Source organism: Cicer arietinum, chromosome 6 (genome assembly GCF_000331145.2).
Source record: "Cicer arietinum cultivar CDC Frontier isolate Library 1 chromosome 6, Cicar.CDCFrontier_v2.0, whole genome shotgun sequence".
In the NCBI taxonomy this organism is placed as follows: domain Eukaryota; kingdom Viridiplantae; phylum Streptophyta; class Magnoliopsida; order Fabales; family Fabaceae; genus Cicer; species Cicer arietinum.
This window is the reverse complement of record NC_021165.2, coordinates 19120166-19136516: the sequence shown is the minus strand read 5'-3', so window position 1 is coordinate 19136516 and position 16351 is coordinate 19120166. Positions and strand designations below refer to the sequence as shown.

General features: G+C 30.3%; 2 protein-coding genes across 2 annotated transcripts; one reads left to right on the top strand and one right to left on the bottom strand.

Moving 5' to 3' along the window:
- The first annotated feature begins 400 nt into the window (after nt 1-400).
- Nucleotides 401-9594, top strand: LOC101493235 (protein disulfide-isomerase 5-4). The gene is made up of 15 exons (XM_004505390.4): nt 401-615; nt 1143-1233; nt 1425-1519; nt 2523-2580; nt 2706-2890; nt 3013-3070; nt 3496-3536; nt 3650-3724; nt 5728-5784; nt 7066-7132; nt 7240-7383; nt 7668-7889; nt 8815-8967; nt 9059-9136; nt 9225-9594. Exons 1-15 carry the CDS (start codon nt 575-577, stop codon nt 9300-9302), a joined length of 1443 nt encoding a protein of 480 aa, XP_004505447.1. The 5' UTR covers nt 401-574; the 3' UTR covers nt 9303-9594.
- Nucleotides 9595-10112: 518 nt separating this feature from the next.
- Nucleotides 10113-11399, bottom strand: LOC101492904 (early nodulin-like protein 9). Its single transcript, XM_004505389.4, has 2 exons — nt 11114-11399; nt 10113-10855 (listed from the first exon to the last, which is right to left on the bottom strand). The coding sequence occupies exons 1-2, from the start codon at nt 11385-11387 to the stop codon at nt 10371-10373; spliced, it is 759 nt and encodes a 252-aa protein (XP_004505446.2). The 5' UTR covers nt 11388-11399; the 3' UTR covers nt 10113-10370.
- Between the last annotated feature and the right edge of the window lie 4952 nt (nt 11400-16351).

Sequence of the window (16351 nt, the reverse complement as noted above, 5' to 3'; positions counted from 1 at the left end):
ACGTAATAAATATGAAATATAAATTATATTTAATATATTTTATATGATATAGTATTTATGCTATTTTATTTAAAGTTTTGAATTATAATAACATTACTCTTTTATATTCTGTACAACCAATAGTATAATATTGACTATTTTCCATTATAAACAGTTTTTTTTTTTATATGTGTTTTTTATCCTTCAACGAAAAAGATATTCTAAAAATATAAAATAATATACTTTTAACAAAAGAATTTCCTCAATTATTTTTAATAACTATAAACGCATACGATGTAAAGTTGAATAGATGCAAAAATCAAAATTATATTTTAGATGTTCTTTTGACTAAATTTTTTTAAGAGATGCAAAAATCATATTTACCCCCCGAAAAAAAAATTGAGAAAATATTATTTACCAGAAAAATAATATTTTAAACATTTTTTTCTGTGAGAGAGAGTGAGGAAGAGGGGAAACAGTAATAAGCTACAGGTGAAGAAGAAGAGGTAGCTACTTGGATCTGAAATCCAACACCGTTACACTCTCAATCTTCGTCACTTTTCTCCTCTCCTTCAATTTTCACCTTTTTGCCGCCATGTTTTCTGCTAGCAAAATCAAAGCTGTCGATTTTTACAGGTCACAATTTTCATCTCTTTTTTTTTCTTTTTTTTTTTTGTTCCGAACTCGTGCATTCGTGCCTCAAATAGTTGTTAATTGGCATGTAGACTTGTTGTTTTTTTTATGCTTCGCATCTTGATGAATTTTATCTTTTTTTTTCTTCTCTCTATTGAGTTATTTAGAAAGAGATTCACATCGAAAATGCACAGCGTAATAGAACAATCAACTCTGGTGTTAGCATTAGAATAAGTGAATGAACTGAAATTTAGCGTGCAAATTAATATGAGACACGAGAATTAATATTAGACTCTCCTATTATGACTTGAATTTGAACTTTTGAAGTGACTTGTTGTAACTTTTCATCAATAATTATTCGATTTGAATTTTATTAACACGAACACCACCACACTGGATGTAAATTTTATGAATGTTGAATAATTTAGGAATGCATGTGTGCCTCTATTTTTTAATTTTAATTTTCTTTTCCCTTTAATAATACTTTTGTCTTGTATATGCGACATTTTGTTGTTGACTTTTGTCAACAGAAAAATCCCAAGAGATTTGACTGAGGCGTCGTTATCAGGAGCAGGATTATCCATATTGGCAGCTCTCGCCATGATGTTTTTGTTTGGAATGGTAAGTTGCTAACTCGTCCTGTTTATAATTTGTCGATTGTTTAACATAATGTATGTATTCTAGATTGATATTGGGTCCTTTACTACATGTGTTTCAAATTATGAACATCTTCTATTTGGTTTTGTCAAGTTTCAATACTCCAATTGGGTGTTAACTTTTATTTTGATGTTTGTCTTACAATCTTGTTTCAGGAACTAAATAATTATTTTACTATCAGCACCTCTACATCTGTGATTGTTGACAAGAGTTCTGATGGTGACTTTTTACGCATAGATTTCAATATCAGGTAAAAACATAAATTGGTATTTGCTGTCTTTGGTTAATTATGATGTTTCTCTGAGGGCCATGGATGTTTGCGTCTTAACTAGTATTATTTACTACTCCATCTGTCTCATATTAAATGTTGTTTAAGGTTATGCACACATCTTAGGCAAATTATTGACTGCACTAATATTCATGATAAAATTAGCTTCATTGCCTAAAAGTCCCTTATTTATAAAGTAGTTTGTGGAGTAGTTAGGTGGATTGAAATACAATAAATAAAGGTATTAGTGAAGAAAAAAGTAATTAGTGTTTATTGATATTTTAAAATGGCAAATAATACGAGACAAACAAATATTTCAAACGCGACACTTAATATATCCAAATTATTGGTTGCCTCATGGTTTTCCCGAATTTTGACTTACAACAAAAAATGCAAGCTTCTGTCCACCTGTATTTACAAATTGATGCTGTTGTTTTGAAGAATACATAGTTGTCCACTAGGGATTTGTAAAGACCAGCTTGTTAGGGGATCCATGAGTTGTTTGCTAAAGTATTGGCTAATTCATTAAACAAAATGCTTTATAGTTTGGCATTTTAGAGGCTTTAAATACACTTGTAGAATGAAGAGAGGTTAAGAGTTTGTTAAGCCTTTCAAGCTCATTACCAAACTGGGTGTTGGTAGGCCTTTTTGATGAAACTGGGCCAGCTTGTTATCGGATCATTGTGGAAATTAGGAGTCTGATGGGGATATTACAAGATAATCATCCAAAGGCTGGGGGTCAATATTGATTCTTGATGTGTAGTGATGGTTTGTGAAATTGACATGATGTCCAAGCGTTGCCTATGCGATGCCTTCACCTCTCACACCTGATCACTTTTTCTACATGTTTCAAGTCATTCCCAACTTATTCAGTACTTGTAGCTAATCCCAGTATTATTATCAGCATGTTAATTTAATTTCCAAACTCTTTATAAACTTTCCTCTATCTCTTTTTGCCGGCTGATAATCTCATCTTATCTTGCAGTTTTCCTGCACTCTCGTGTGAGTTTGCATCAGTCGATGTGAATGACGTGCTGGGAACAGTAAGTTTCTACGTTCTATTACTTTGTTTTCTCATTCGCGTTACACTCGCTTATGACATGACATCTTATCTCTTGTTCCGTGACATTTTGGTATGTGTTCCTAATTTTTTACTTCTTATTTACAGAACAGGCTTAATATAACAAAAACAATTCGGAAGTTTTCTATTGATTCAAATTTAAGACCCACTGGCTCTGAGTTTCACTCGGGAACGATTGCAAATGCTGTTAAGCATGACGATGAAGTCGATGTTGAAGTTGTTGAAGGTTCTTTCCCACTTACGTCACAGAAGTTTGATAAATATGTTCATCAGTAAGTAGACCAGTTCATTTGATTTTTTTTCGTTATCAAGAGCTCAATTTTCTAAATTTTTTTCACTTAAAATGCATGGCTGTTATGCATTGTTTACACCATTTTTAAGTATTCTTTTGCAGGTTTCCAATTACAGTTGTGAATTTTTATGCACCTTGGTGTTCCTGGTGCCAACGTTTGGTAATTTTTTATCCTATTTCTTTATCTCTTCTTTAATTCAAGAAATAAGGGCGCTGTCTTATGTCTTTGTTATTTCCTACATTGAGATTTCTGTTTCATTTTAAATTTTTCAACACTGTACTATTGTTCTTCAAAAGATATATCTCCCTTTAGTTACAAACCCAGTAGCAGTGGCGAAGTCTAATTAAATTCTTTAGTGCATCCTCACCGTCAGATATACTTCAGTAGTGATTAATGCAAAGTTGCGATGATATGTCATGCAAAGGGTGCTAATAGCTGCATATAATCGGTCCATATAAGATTATTTGTAGTTGCTTTCGTACAATAAATCAATTATATAGAAGTTATTTTCTTTAATGGGTGATGGTATGATTGATAGATTCTGGACTTGTTACCTGGATTTATCATCTACTCCTTTGTTTCAGAAACCTTCATGGGAGAAGGCAGCTAATATAATGAGAGAGAGGTACTTCTTTATTGACTAATTATTTCTCTAACTTCTTGAAAATACATTATAGAAGGTCTACTCTCACCTTGCTAATTCAATGTCCCACATGTGTATCATTACATTTTATTTAGATATGATCCAGAAATGGATGGGCGTATTATTTTGGCAAAGGTAGATTGCACTGAAGAAGGTGATTTATGCAGGAGGTACTATTGCTATTTAATTTACTGACTTGATGTTTATATAGTTTTCTACTTATTTTTTCTATCCATTGTTCAATGAAATTTGTTTTCTTTCATTTTCAATTTTGAAATCATACATAGAGACAATGTTGCAAAACTGTGCCTTTAAAAGAAGTGCTTAGATTGTGATGAAGGTTAAGCTTCTGATGAACTTAGAGGGGAGAAAGAACAGGGTGTAGGTAGACATTGGTTATGTTAGTAGAAAAAAAAGAGAGAATAAAGTTGTAGAAACTGGAAAGTAAAAAGGGTGATAACTGCCCTCTGAAAGAGAGAATGTTGGAGAGATCTTAAAAAGAAATATGTGTGAGTGGGTTCCATTCTGGTTCTTACCATATTTAGCAAGTGCAGCAGAATGATGATGTGTCATATGTATTTAGAAGTGGATTTGCCAATTTGACCCTGATAAGAACTTGAATCTTTCATTAATTTGTCTGGCTCATCACTTATTAGGTATTACTGGATATTAAGGTTAGAATTGTCAAAATGCATATAGATGCTAGTAACGTTGTAGGGGTACTTATATAAAGAAGATGAAAACATGAGTAATCCAACTCTTTGAAGCCTGGAAATAAGTTATATTTTGCATTTACCCCAGCACTTGTCAACAATAAGTTGACAATGAAGATAGTAAAAGTGCTAACTATACCTTATACCATTGTTATTTTCTTTTACTCACTTTTTTGAAGTTCTTCTTCCATGTTTAGACTCCATATGAATAAAGTGAATGAGAATAAAGAGAGAATTTTATAAGTTGCATGCACCTGTATGAGAAGTATGAATTTACAATTTTGGATACTATAATTGTATATTGATTTTTTCCCCCTACTTTTTCTCGTCACTTATAAAGATTTCGATTTTTTCTGTAAAAATTAGGTTTGATTTTATTCTTTTTCTTCTTATTTTATTCCCACGTAAAAGGGGAATGTAACTTTCACCTCTAATTTTTGTTCTGTAAAAACTATTCCCTCCACTTCAACCTCTTCCAAACTAAATTTTTGCCTGTTTATGTTTCTGTTTGTGTTGCTTTAAACTTCTGTTGGATGTATGCAGAAGGAGAACAACACAAACACTTAGTTTCATAATATTCTCCCAAAGATAAAATTAGTAATGCACTTTTAGCACACTCTACATTAAACATTTTTATTGGCCGATTTTAATGTGGGTCACAATAACCTGCTAAATAATCTGAGCCACTCACTATTTAGTGAAACCCACATGAAATTATCCAATAATAAGGAGTTTGTTTTTAAGGGTGTATCAAATAGTGCATTTCTAGTATTTCTCTTTTCTCAAATATACGTCTTTAAAAAGAAATTCATCAATTGAAACAATTGAGAATAAATTTTTCCTTTTTTTACCAGAATTTGGTTGTACTAGAAATTGCATCTTGTCGATTCCTTTAGATTCAAGGTTTAGTTTTTATTGTGTGTGCCATGTCTCTGTCCTTGCAGACAGGAAAGATATAGTGGATCTTGTAATCATGTTAAGAATCTGCAATGTTGTAAAAGATTTCATGTAATAGGTTTTGTAGACTTTTTTAGCATAGTTTGAAAAAGAAATTCATCAATTGAAACAATTGAGAATAAATTTTAACTTTTTATACCAGAATTTGGATGTACTAGAAATTGCATGTTGTCGATTCCTTTAGATTCAAGGTTTAGTTTTTATTGTGTGTGCCATGTCTCTGTCCTTGCAGACAGGAAATATATAATGGATCATGTTAAGAATCTGCAATGTTGTAAAAGATTTCATGTAATAGGTTTTGTAGACATTTTTAGCATAGTTTGAAAAAGAAAACAAATATCGGACACTTTCTTCTACACTTGCTAATTTGAGCATGAAATTTCTCTTCATTATAATTAGTTACTTTATTTGTCTTGGTTTGTTGACATTGTCATGTGCTGTTGCTATACTCTTTTTATTATTATTTTTTTTTTATACCATTGTTTCTCGTTTTCAATGTTCAGGCATCACATACAAGGGTATCCGTCTATTCGCATCTTTCGGAAAGGAAGTGATGTCAGGTTATAACTTCTTAAAGTAAAATCATTTTCATTTGTCAGATAATTGATAAAAAAAATCTTATCTACATTAAAATTTGAATCAGCAATTTTATGTATGTTAAGATCGTGCTAGTTCTAACTTGAAGGATAGAGAAACGGAGTTTATTCATCGCTTAAGTTTATTCAATTGTTAAGAAAAGGATACACAGTGAATTATAATTCCCTCTCTAGAGCAAGCTCTAGCCACACCTTAGGTGCTTGAAACAAAATTAATCCAATCCTCCCAAATGGGAAGAACTGGCCTATTTATAGAACATAGGTCAGACTTAATAAAACAGAAACTAACAAACAAAATAACTAACTAGCCTAGAACTATCTAACTAACAACTTTCCTTCTATGATAAACTTGGAGAGTATTTCCCTTATCATTATATTTAACCTGGGACCTAACAAACCATCCACCCCTTGAACAACCTTGTCCTCAAGGTTGAAGTTAGGGAACTCTGCTTGGATTGTTGCTTTGTCTTCCCATTGTGCCTCTTAGATGGGTTTATTTTGCCACTGAATAAGTACCTGAGGGATGATATAGATACAGAAATCACAAATTCAACAACTCTGAAGTAGTGAAATGTGAGGGTGAAAGTGATTGATTGAAATATGTGTAAAAGGTAATGACAATCCTTCACTGAGAAATGGTAAGTATCACGAAATAAGTTTTTGAAAATGGATACAAACGGATGAAAATGAGTCTGTTCAAACACGGGTTTATTTTTCTGTCATTAGTTGATAAAAAGAAGATAAAACAGGTGCATTCCAAGAGCATTTTGTGGAAACCATATCTTTTTATAGGCGAATGTTAGTACTTAGTAATTAATATATATGTTAGGGACAGGGGAAATGTAAGAGGCACTCCTGCATATAACTCCTTTGGTGTCCCAATCCAAACCACTAGACTACTCATTCTAGGAGGTGAATACATTTTCGTAACATGGCACTGCTGTATTTCCTGTGGATCAGCTGTATAAATAGAAATACTGTTGATGTATTGGTAAATAAAGCTAACTTGGTGAAGTTATCAAGACTTTACTACCTCTTTGAAGTTCTCAACTACCACTTTGAACGTCTCAATGAATCATTATTAGTAGACAGACAGTGTAGGTTCTTTTATAATGATTGGTTTTCTCCTTTGTCTGTAGAGGTCTTTCACTTCCTAAATACTGCATCATGTTGAAGGTGACTGGATCTCTGAATTTTTGCATTTTCTGAATAAAGCTAGTTTGTTGAATGCTTTTTCTATTTCAGAAGTGACCATGGACATCACGAACATGAGTCCTATTATGGAGATCGTGATACAGAAAGCCTAGTCAAGGTTTGCAATACTTAGTTTTGAGTTAAAATAATTTGAATCAAATTTAACTTTACAATAGACTTCTTAATGCTTTTCCATGTAATTAAACCCCACTTCTTCGTTTGCAGACAATGGAAAATTTAGTGGCATCTCTCTCAACGGGATCTCAACATCTAGCTTTGGAGGATAAATCCAATGCAACAGAAAATGTGAAAAGACCAGCACCATCAACCGGTGGATGTAGAGTTGAGGGATATGTGCGTGTGAAAAAGGTAAACTCTGTTAAAGTTTATCATTCAACCTTAAGTTTTAGGAAAACGTTCTTGTTTCTTAGTTTTCTGATGTGACCATGAATTATGGGGGTCTTACATTTCTTAGTTTTCCTTGGTTGTTTTTTTTCTTCTGCTTGTAATAGAAACATCAGTTGTTCCATTCAAAAAATAAAAACTTCAGCTGTTAAAACAAAAGTAAAATGAATTGGGGAAGTAACATTTCTACGTTTTTCCCTAGATTTTCAATATGTTGAAAGAAATATAAAATGTATAGGATTTTGCAGGTTCCAGGAAGCTTGATTGTCTCAGCTAGATCAGATGCACATTCCTTTGATGCTTCTCAAATGAACATGTCACATGTCATAAACCATCTGTCTTTTGGAAAGCTAGTGACACCTAGAACCATGAGTGATGTGAAGCGTTGGATACCATACATAGGTATCAACCATGACAGGTTGAATGGCAGATCATTTATCAATACCCGTGATTTGGAAGGAAATGTTACTGTAAGTTTAATATTTTATATGAAAAAATCTTATAACTTAGTGCAAGCTTTACTATTGGAATTTGTATGGTTGGTATAGAATGTTGGATTGCATATTTTTATGGGACAAGGTATGTCAATCACCATTTGCAAGATTAAGATGCTACCGATAGCATAGATGTACAGAAAACTGGTGAAGTTTTTACTTCTCTTTTTTCTGTCCTTTCTTTCATTTTATAATGCCTTACCGTGCACCACTCAAAACCATCATAAAATTGGTTGTGATTCTTTTGTCCTTCTCTGTAAGTTTGTTGATCAGCCATAAAACAATCTATCTCATCTGGAAAATCCTTTAGGTACAATGTGGAATGCTTTTAGATTTTCACACTAAATTAGAACAAAAATCACTTGTTCTCTGTACTTGTAGAGTTTCCCTATGTCTTCAAGTTTCTCAACTGCCAAGTTCACTTTTTCACTTTGCGAAGCACAAATATGGGAGATTGATACAATGACACGGGAGGAATATTTAAATGTCAGGCATTAGAAGTTTAAAAGCTTTGACATAGACATCTATTTTCTTGAAGTCTCTGCCAATATCACTCTATAAGATGTTCAATGTTTTTGGCCCTTATTATTATCTGCATGCTCCTCTATTCTCTGTTTGAAGCACCCACCATGGAGACAACTGTACTGAAATAAATCAATATGTAGTGGAGACGATAAAACTTGGTTCTTCACTCATTTGTTAATTATTATACTGTGTTAGTTTCCACTGAGATAATACAATACAACTTCTCATTGATACATTCTGTTGTCATTTGATGATCCCGATCATGATTATTTCTATTTGGTTGGATGCTGCTAAATACAGAAATATGAGTATCTCTGATATTTGAGATTTATAGTGACTGCATTGTTATACATTAATATGATATCTGTGCCTGCAGATCGAGCATTATATTCAGATAGTTAAAACAGAGGTAATAACCAGGACAGGTTATAAATTAATTGAGGAGTATGAGTACACAGCGCACAGCAGTGTGGCACACAGTATAGACATTCCCGTTGCAAAGTTCCATCTTGAGCTCTCCCCCATGCAGGTTTGAACATGGATTTTATGGTTTAAATAAATCTGCACACTGAGTTTTTGGTAAGTTTATTTTAGATTTACAATGTTTGTTTTGTTTGCAGGTCTTAATAACAGAAAACCAGAAGTCTTTTTCACATTTTATTACGAATGTCTGTGCCATTATTGGGGGTGTTTTTACGGTTTGTATTTTCTATTATTCTAGATGCTTTAATTTTATGCTTGTATTGTTAATTATATTGTTGTTGACAAGCCTTTTTGTGATTTCAGGTAGCTGGAATCGTTGACTCAATTCTGCATAACACTATTAAAGCAATGAAAAAAATTGAGCTTGGCAAAAATTATTGATAGATAGGCAAAATTTTGTATAGCGCAATGCTTCTAATTTTGTTATAACCAGCTTCGTTGCGAGGTATTGTAGCAGTTTGTTTTATATAGGCACTGTATGATAAAAATCATACAAATGTAATTTTCTAGTTACTAGTTACTTCAGTAAAATGATCATTACAAATTACAAGGATTTTCAAGGTGCATAATGCACCAGACTGGTTTAAGGTATACTGGCAAAAGTCCGTGTGTCATCCCATATTTTCCTCTGCACCGTTGCGAAATTAAAGAACAATTAAATATTTTATTTTTATTGATAATCTGAAAACATCACTGTTATTATTGCATTCCTTATTTTGAAATAGTTGCATAAAAAAATAAATGAAAATAATATTTTGCAACCAAACAAGTTTTAAAGTTAATTTTTGTTATAATCATAATTTTTTCTTCGTAGATTTGATAATGTACAAAAAAACGTGAACATATTTTGAATTTTTCTTTTATTCATAATATATCACGGATAAAATTGATATTTATAAGATTCATAATACATCACGGATAAAATTGATATATATATAAAATTCAAAAGATAGGTAGGAGTATATAAGAAATAACAAGTGGCATTTAAATAAAGAATAAAATCACAGGAAATGGTAAACAAAAGCTTCAGCCACTTCACATGATCTTTCTTTGGGTTAATTTCATTTTCCTTTTTCTCTTTGTATGCCATTGATTTAGGATAATATGCTTTAGTATTTTATATGTACGGCTTCAACACAGAAATATGTTGCTGGAATAAAATGGAAAATATCTGATTATATATTGACTTGGTGAACCGCATAAAAAATGGGTTTTTTTATTTCATTTCATATTTCACTTCAACATGTACAACATTTTTTCATTATTGAGCAAGAAGCACACAAAATATATATAAATTATTGTCAGTTTATTTTTCAATCTTCACAAACAAATATCAAACAACATCCAACATTGAACCAAACACTTAGTTCATAGTACTGAACTCAAAATATAGGAAACAAAGATCAGAATAAAAAAAATGTAATAAAAAAATAAAAAATACCCAACCACTCATATATACTTAGATAAAATTAAAACTGAAGCCATGAATGTTCCAACAGAACCAGCTAAGCTAACACAGAATGAAGCAGCACCATTTCGAGGAGGGTGTCCTTTATCACTAGTAGTAGGAGATGGTGTTTGGTTTGTGTCTGGAGGTGGAGATTGACCATCTTGGTTAGCAGGTGCTGGTGAAGGAGGTGATGATGATGATGATTGTGGTGAAGGTGGAGAAGCATTGTTTGATGAGTTGTTGTTGTTGCTGCTGTTGTTGCTGCTGCTGTTGCTCCTGTCAGACAGCACAATCACTGTTACCTTCTCATTTTTGAGACAGTTGTCTTTGTTTCCACTGATGAAGAAATGAGGTCCTGATTGGTTGAGTTTGATGAGTGTGTGACCATCAGAGAATTTTGCATAAGGTGAAGCAGTGTTGCAACTTGCATAGTCTTCACTCTTTACATAAAGCACTGAGTCTTGGCCAGATTGGTAGTTGAACACTGCATTAAGCATGTACAAAATTTGAAATCTTAATCAAAGTTTTCCTTTTAAATGTATCATAAGAATATTATAAATTGATACAAACAAATATTTTCTCCAATCAAACTAGCATTTACCTTGTGCAAAAACATGTATCATAAAAATTCTAACAAAAATTTCAATAATGTAACAAAAAGAATCTATTAATCCAATTGACAATATGTCATTTAATTTAGATCAAGTTGAAAACACTCCAAACAATGAATAGCATAACTGACCTAGGGAGTCTCCTATTTGAAAACGGCTCTTTTCAGCCCATTGATTGAAAGGATTGATATTGGAATCACTTGGAACACTCCAACCCTTTTGGCCTCCAACTATGAAATCATAGGCATCACCCTTTTGAATCATTAGCATGAGACAAAACAAGCTCAATGCATGGACTAGTTTATTAGACCTTAAAATGAAGGTGGCCATTGAAAGAAGATTAATTGTAGCTAGAAATGCTAGAAATGTTGAAGCTAGAGGGTATGACAATAATTGAGCCATCATTGGAGTATTTGTAGGTGTGAATTGCATGGAAATTTTATAAAATGTGGCAAGGAAGCTGTTAGCATAACTTTTTTTTATTCTCCCTTCTGTTTTGGTTTACTTTGATTCTAGTGCAAAGTATAAGTTCACTTTAATTCTCTAGAGTATGAGCTCTTTTCTATTTTTGTTTTTTTATAACTTGGTATGTGGGTTAGTTTGTGCTTTGCTTCATGTTATGGAGAATATTCATGTCTTGTGACATGGGGCTAATTAATTCCATTTAGTACACTCTCTTAATATGATTTTTATTTTTTTTTAGTGGCGGCAACATTAATCAGTGAATATTTGGATTAGCTATAAATTTGGCATAATCATGGTGTAGCACTAGAAATTTTTCATAGTAGGGGCAAGAAAATAGTCTACAATATGTTCAGAAAAGAAAAATGTTTTAAACTTCTATAAAATATTTATAAAAAATAAAATAAAATCCCCCAAAATAGTCTATAATATATAAGACGGTGTTTCCTTTTTAAAATATATGATGTATTTGTTATTGAAACACTGTGGGTACTTAATGTTAAAAGAATGATAAAAATTAGAAGAATACATGATTTATTAACGTTAGTTTCAATTCACTCAATGTATCTCTTATAACTTACTACATTTATATTTCAACAAAAAAAAACTTTCTACATTTAATTTCTTAAAAGAAGTTATTTATGGAGAGAACAACTAATTTTTATGGGGAGACAACGTCTAATATTTTTATCGGGACAAATTAAACATTATTATACATTTTTGTAGTAGATTTTTTCTTTGCAGGGGCAACAACCTCCAATTAAATTATACATGTATCCTCCATAAATTTATCAAATTTACAATTAATCCAAACATGCACTTAATAAGGTGTGTATTTTATTTGGTCCTTGACCTATATGTGATAGATCAACATTATGCAAGCATTTTTCTGACATTCATTCGAGAACTTTTACTCTTAAAGCTTTCTCTCCTTTATGATGTAATCCTCTTTAGTAAACTTTTAACTTTTTTTCAGCTATGAATTTCACCAGATGCATTGACATATATAGCAGTCAGATTTTACCATCATTAATTAACAGGCTTTGCATGTTTTGGATTCTTCAAAAGTTTATAGAAAGACAGTCATTTGTACTTCCAGTAAAATAAAAATAAAAATAAACATAAAATATTATTATTATTATTATTATTATTATTATTATTATTATTATTATTATTATTATTATTATTATTATTATTATTATGGTGAACATGTTATGTCCTATTTAATATCATATTAAAATGTCGTATTTATTTGATTAGAAAAATAATAATATCTATCTCCAAATTTTAATACATTTTCATTGAAAATATTTATACTATGAAAGACTGCACTGGTTGCTAAATTTATTCGAACATAGAAAGAACACGTAATTGTTATTGAACATGGAAAAAACATATTGCTCCATAGCAGCAGTAACAACAGGATATTTTATTTTTATATTCAAAATTATTTATTATTGAAATTGGATATTAAAATGTCCTACTTTTCTTATTTTTAGGATGATCCATCTCCGTCTTACACTCACATTTTTTTATAGTTAATTATTTTATTTTAATTTTTTTATAACAAATCAATAATGGATAATTTAATAAATAAAAAAATTGGAAAATAAAATTATATTAATAAAATCAAACAAAATACATTTAATAGAAGAAAAAAAAATCAAAGTTAATGCGTTGAGTAGATATGCTAAAATAAATATTAATTATATTAACAACTCTCTTATTTTTTTCGTTTTTTTACTACAATTATTTTTTATATAACTTTGAATGTAAGAAGAAATAATTGTAATAAAATAAGAGGAAGTTGTAACGAAGTTGCTAATTTGTCTACGAAATATGACAAAAGGGAGTTGTTAAAATAATATAACACGTTATTTATTTTGTCATATCTACTCAATCAAATTAACTTTAACATTTTTTTATTAAATGTATTTTCATTGATTTTATTAATATAATTTTATTTCTTTTTTAATTATTTTTTATTTATTAAACTAACTATTATTTATTTGTTATAAAAAAATGACTATATACGACCTCTTACCAGAGAAAAAAATGCACCTATAAAAAAAGTTATCCTTTAGATAGTCCAGAATGAGAATACGATCTTTTATAAGTTAAAATAATAGATAATTTTAAATAAAATAGAATATAAAAAAAATATCTGCAACAACAAAAAAATAATTTTTTGTTTTTTCTTTTGAGTTTAATAATAAATAAAGTTTTTCTTTTGGGTTCAATAATAAATAAAAAGTTATGAGCTCATATTCTGCCCCATATTTTGCATGCTCTGGCCCAAAGTCATAACAAATAAATAAATAACAATTTTGCTCCTGACAGCTCTTGTTTTGTTAGTTACACGCAGTTGAAAATACTAAATTGCTCTTATCATTAATCATAATTATCAACTCTTCTTATCCTTTTATCTTCCATCTTAAAATCCACAACATTCCTTCATTTTCATCTTCATCCTCTCTCATTCCCACTCAACCTCTATTCTTCAATGTTTGTTGTTCGAACTGAATTTACGCAAATTACGTGAATTGAGTTCACGTATGTATATGTGTTCACGTATGTAATAAATAAAGTTTTTCTTTTGGGTTCAATAATAAATAAAAAGTTATGAGCTCATATTATGGTCCATATTTTGCATGCTCTGGCCCAAAGTCATAACAAATAAATAAATAACAATTTTGCTCCTGACACCTCTTGTTTTGTTAGTTACACACAGTTGAAAATACTAAATTGCTCTTATCATTAATCAAAATTATCAACTCTTCTTATCCTTTTATCTTCCATCTTAAAATCCACAACATTCCTTCATTTTCATCTTCATCCTCTCTCATTCCCACTCAACCTCTATTCTTCAATGTTTGTTGTTCAAACTGAATTTACACAAATTACGTGAATTGAGTTCACGTATGTATATGTGTTCACGTATATAATAAATAAAGTTTTTCTTTTGGGTTCAATAATAAATAAAAAGTTATGAGCTCATATTCTGGCCCATATTTTGCATGCTCTGGCCCAAAGTCATAACAAATAAATAAATAACAATTTTGCTCCTGACACCTCTTGTTTTGTTAGTTACACACAGTTGAAAATACTAAATTGCTCTTATCATTAATCAAAATTATCAACTCTTCTTATCCTTTTATCTTCCATCTTAAAATCCACAACATTCCTTCATTTTCATTTTCATCCTCTCATTCCCACTCAACCTCTATTCTTCAATGTTTGTTGTTCGAACTGAATTTACGCAAATTACGTGAATTGAATTCACGTATGTATATGTGTTCACAGTTCACGTACGCATTTTCCCTATTCATTACCAAATTTTATATATACTAAAATTCAGTTTACTTACATGTACGTGAACTCAGTTTAAGTCCGCACTTTTCCTACTCACTATAAAATTTTACATATATGTAAACTCAATTTACATACATTTATGTGAACTGGGTTTAATTACGCATTTTTCCTACTCACTGTAAAATTTTACATATACTTGAATTCAATTTATGTACATGTACGTTATTTCCGTTTATGTACATTTACATGAGCACAAAATACGTAACGATGCATGATTTAAGTTTGTGTACAGTGTATAACTTACCACGAACGTGATTAAGATCACGTAAAATTTCTAGATTTTGAAGAAAAAAATACAAACTCAATAGAACAATAAACATATCTTGTTGGTGACTTTCAGCATAGTAAGAAGAGGAGAGTTATGAGTGTAAGTTATGAGTGAAGGGTGTGAATTATGAATAATATAAGTTATGAATATGTGATATGAGTGTGAGATACGAGTATGTGATATGAATGTGAGATATTATGAGGTGAGTGATGGTGATGAAGAGAGAAAGAGACAAAATAAAGTTTAAGAATGAGTAAAATAGTAAATGACATTTTGGATATTCTAATTTTATGAAAACTTGATGGGGTGTGGGTAGAAAAATAAAGGGTGTAGGTAGTAAAATTGAATAAATAAAATATAAATAATGTGATTGATTTACGAGGGTGTGTTCAATTGAGATTTTTTTAGGATATGTAGACGAGATGATAAATACCATCAGAAACTGACATATAGCTGCAAGATCTCGAGTTCGAACTCGGGTCATAATGATTAACCTAACAATATTAACATTTGCTCGTTGAACTATAACTGGAAGATTATTCAATAAAGATTTTAAATGACTTTTTGGTTATAAAACAATCTTGTGGTATTCCATCAAGATATTTAAAGAATATAAATAATTCTTGTTGTATTCAATTATGATTACTAATACTATTTTAAGAGTGAAATGAAATTTGATAGTATTCAATTAAGATTTTTCATAATTTACAAAATGTCTCTTAAAATTAAAAAAAAATATATATATATAGATTTTAAATGATTGTTTTGTAGAATGGATTTTAAAATACAAACATCCAACAATTCTACTAAAACACTTATGAGTCTTTTTCTTCTTTTTATTTTTATTTTTATTTTATTTATTTATTTATTTATTTTTTATCATGGACTCTTCCATATTCCACTACTTCTATCATGTTGTTTATACCATTTTTTTTATGTACATAAGGGTAACAATCATCATTGAGAATTATCTTGATAGAATAATGATGGCTGATACAATTTTAAATATATGAAATTAAATTTTATGAAAATTATTCAAATTTTAACAAATAAAAAAATGTGTATTGAGAATAATGTGTTAGAAGGTGTGTTGTAATCATTTATCTTCAACAATTACTTAAAATTCATTGAGCTCTTTAAAATATTATAAATCATTTGAAACGATTTGAAATCTAAATCACAAATCTCGTTAGTCTTTTAAAATCTCAAATGTTATTAGAATATTGCAACTATGTATAATTACTTCAGTCTTTTTTTTTCTTTCCCT

What these genes read in the sequence shown, in the direction of transcription:
- LOC101493235 (XM_004505390.4), top strand. Translation starts at nt 575, where the DNA reads ATGTTTTCTGCTAGCAAAATCAAAGCTGTCGATTTTTACAG. An exon ending in ATACAGAAAGCCTAGTCAAG is followed by an intron (nt 7,133 to 7,239) that starts GTTTGCAATACT and finishes CTTCGTTTGCAG; the next exon opens with ACAATGGAAAATTTAGTGGC. An exon ending in TTATTGGGGGTGTTTTTACG is followed by an intron (nt 9,137 to 9,224) that starts GTTTGTATTTTC and finishes TTGTGATTTCAG; the next exon opens with GTAGCTGGAATCGTTGACTC.
- LOC101492904 (XM_004505389.4), bottom strand. Translation starts at nt 11,387, where the DNA reads ATGATGGCTCAATTATTGTCATACCCTCTAGCTTCAACATTTCTAGCA. An exon ending in TCAAATAGGAGACTCCCTAG is followed by an intron (nt 10,856 to 11,113) that starts GTCAGTTATGCT and finishes TGCTTAATGCAG; the next exon opens with TGTTCAACTACCAATCTGGC.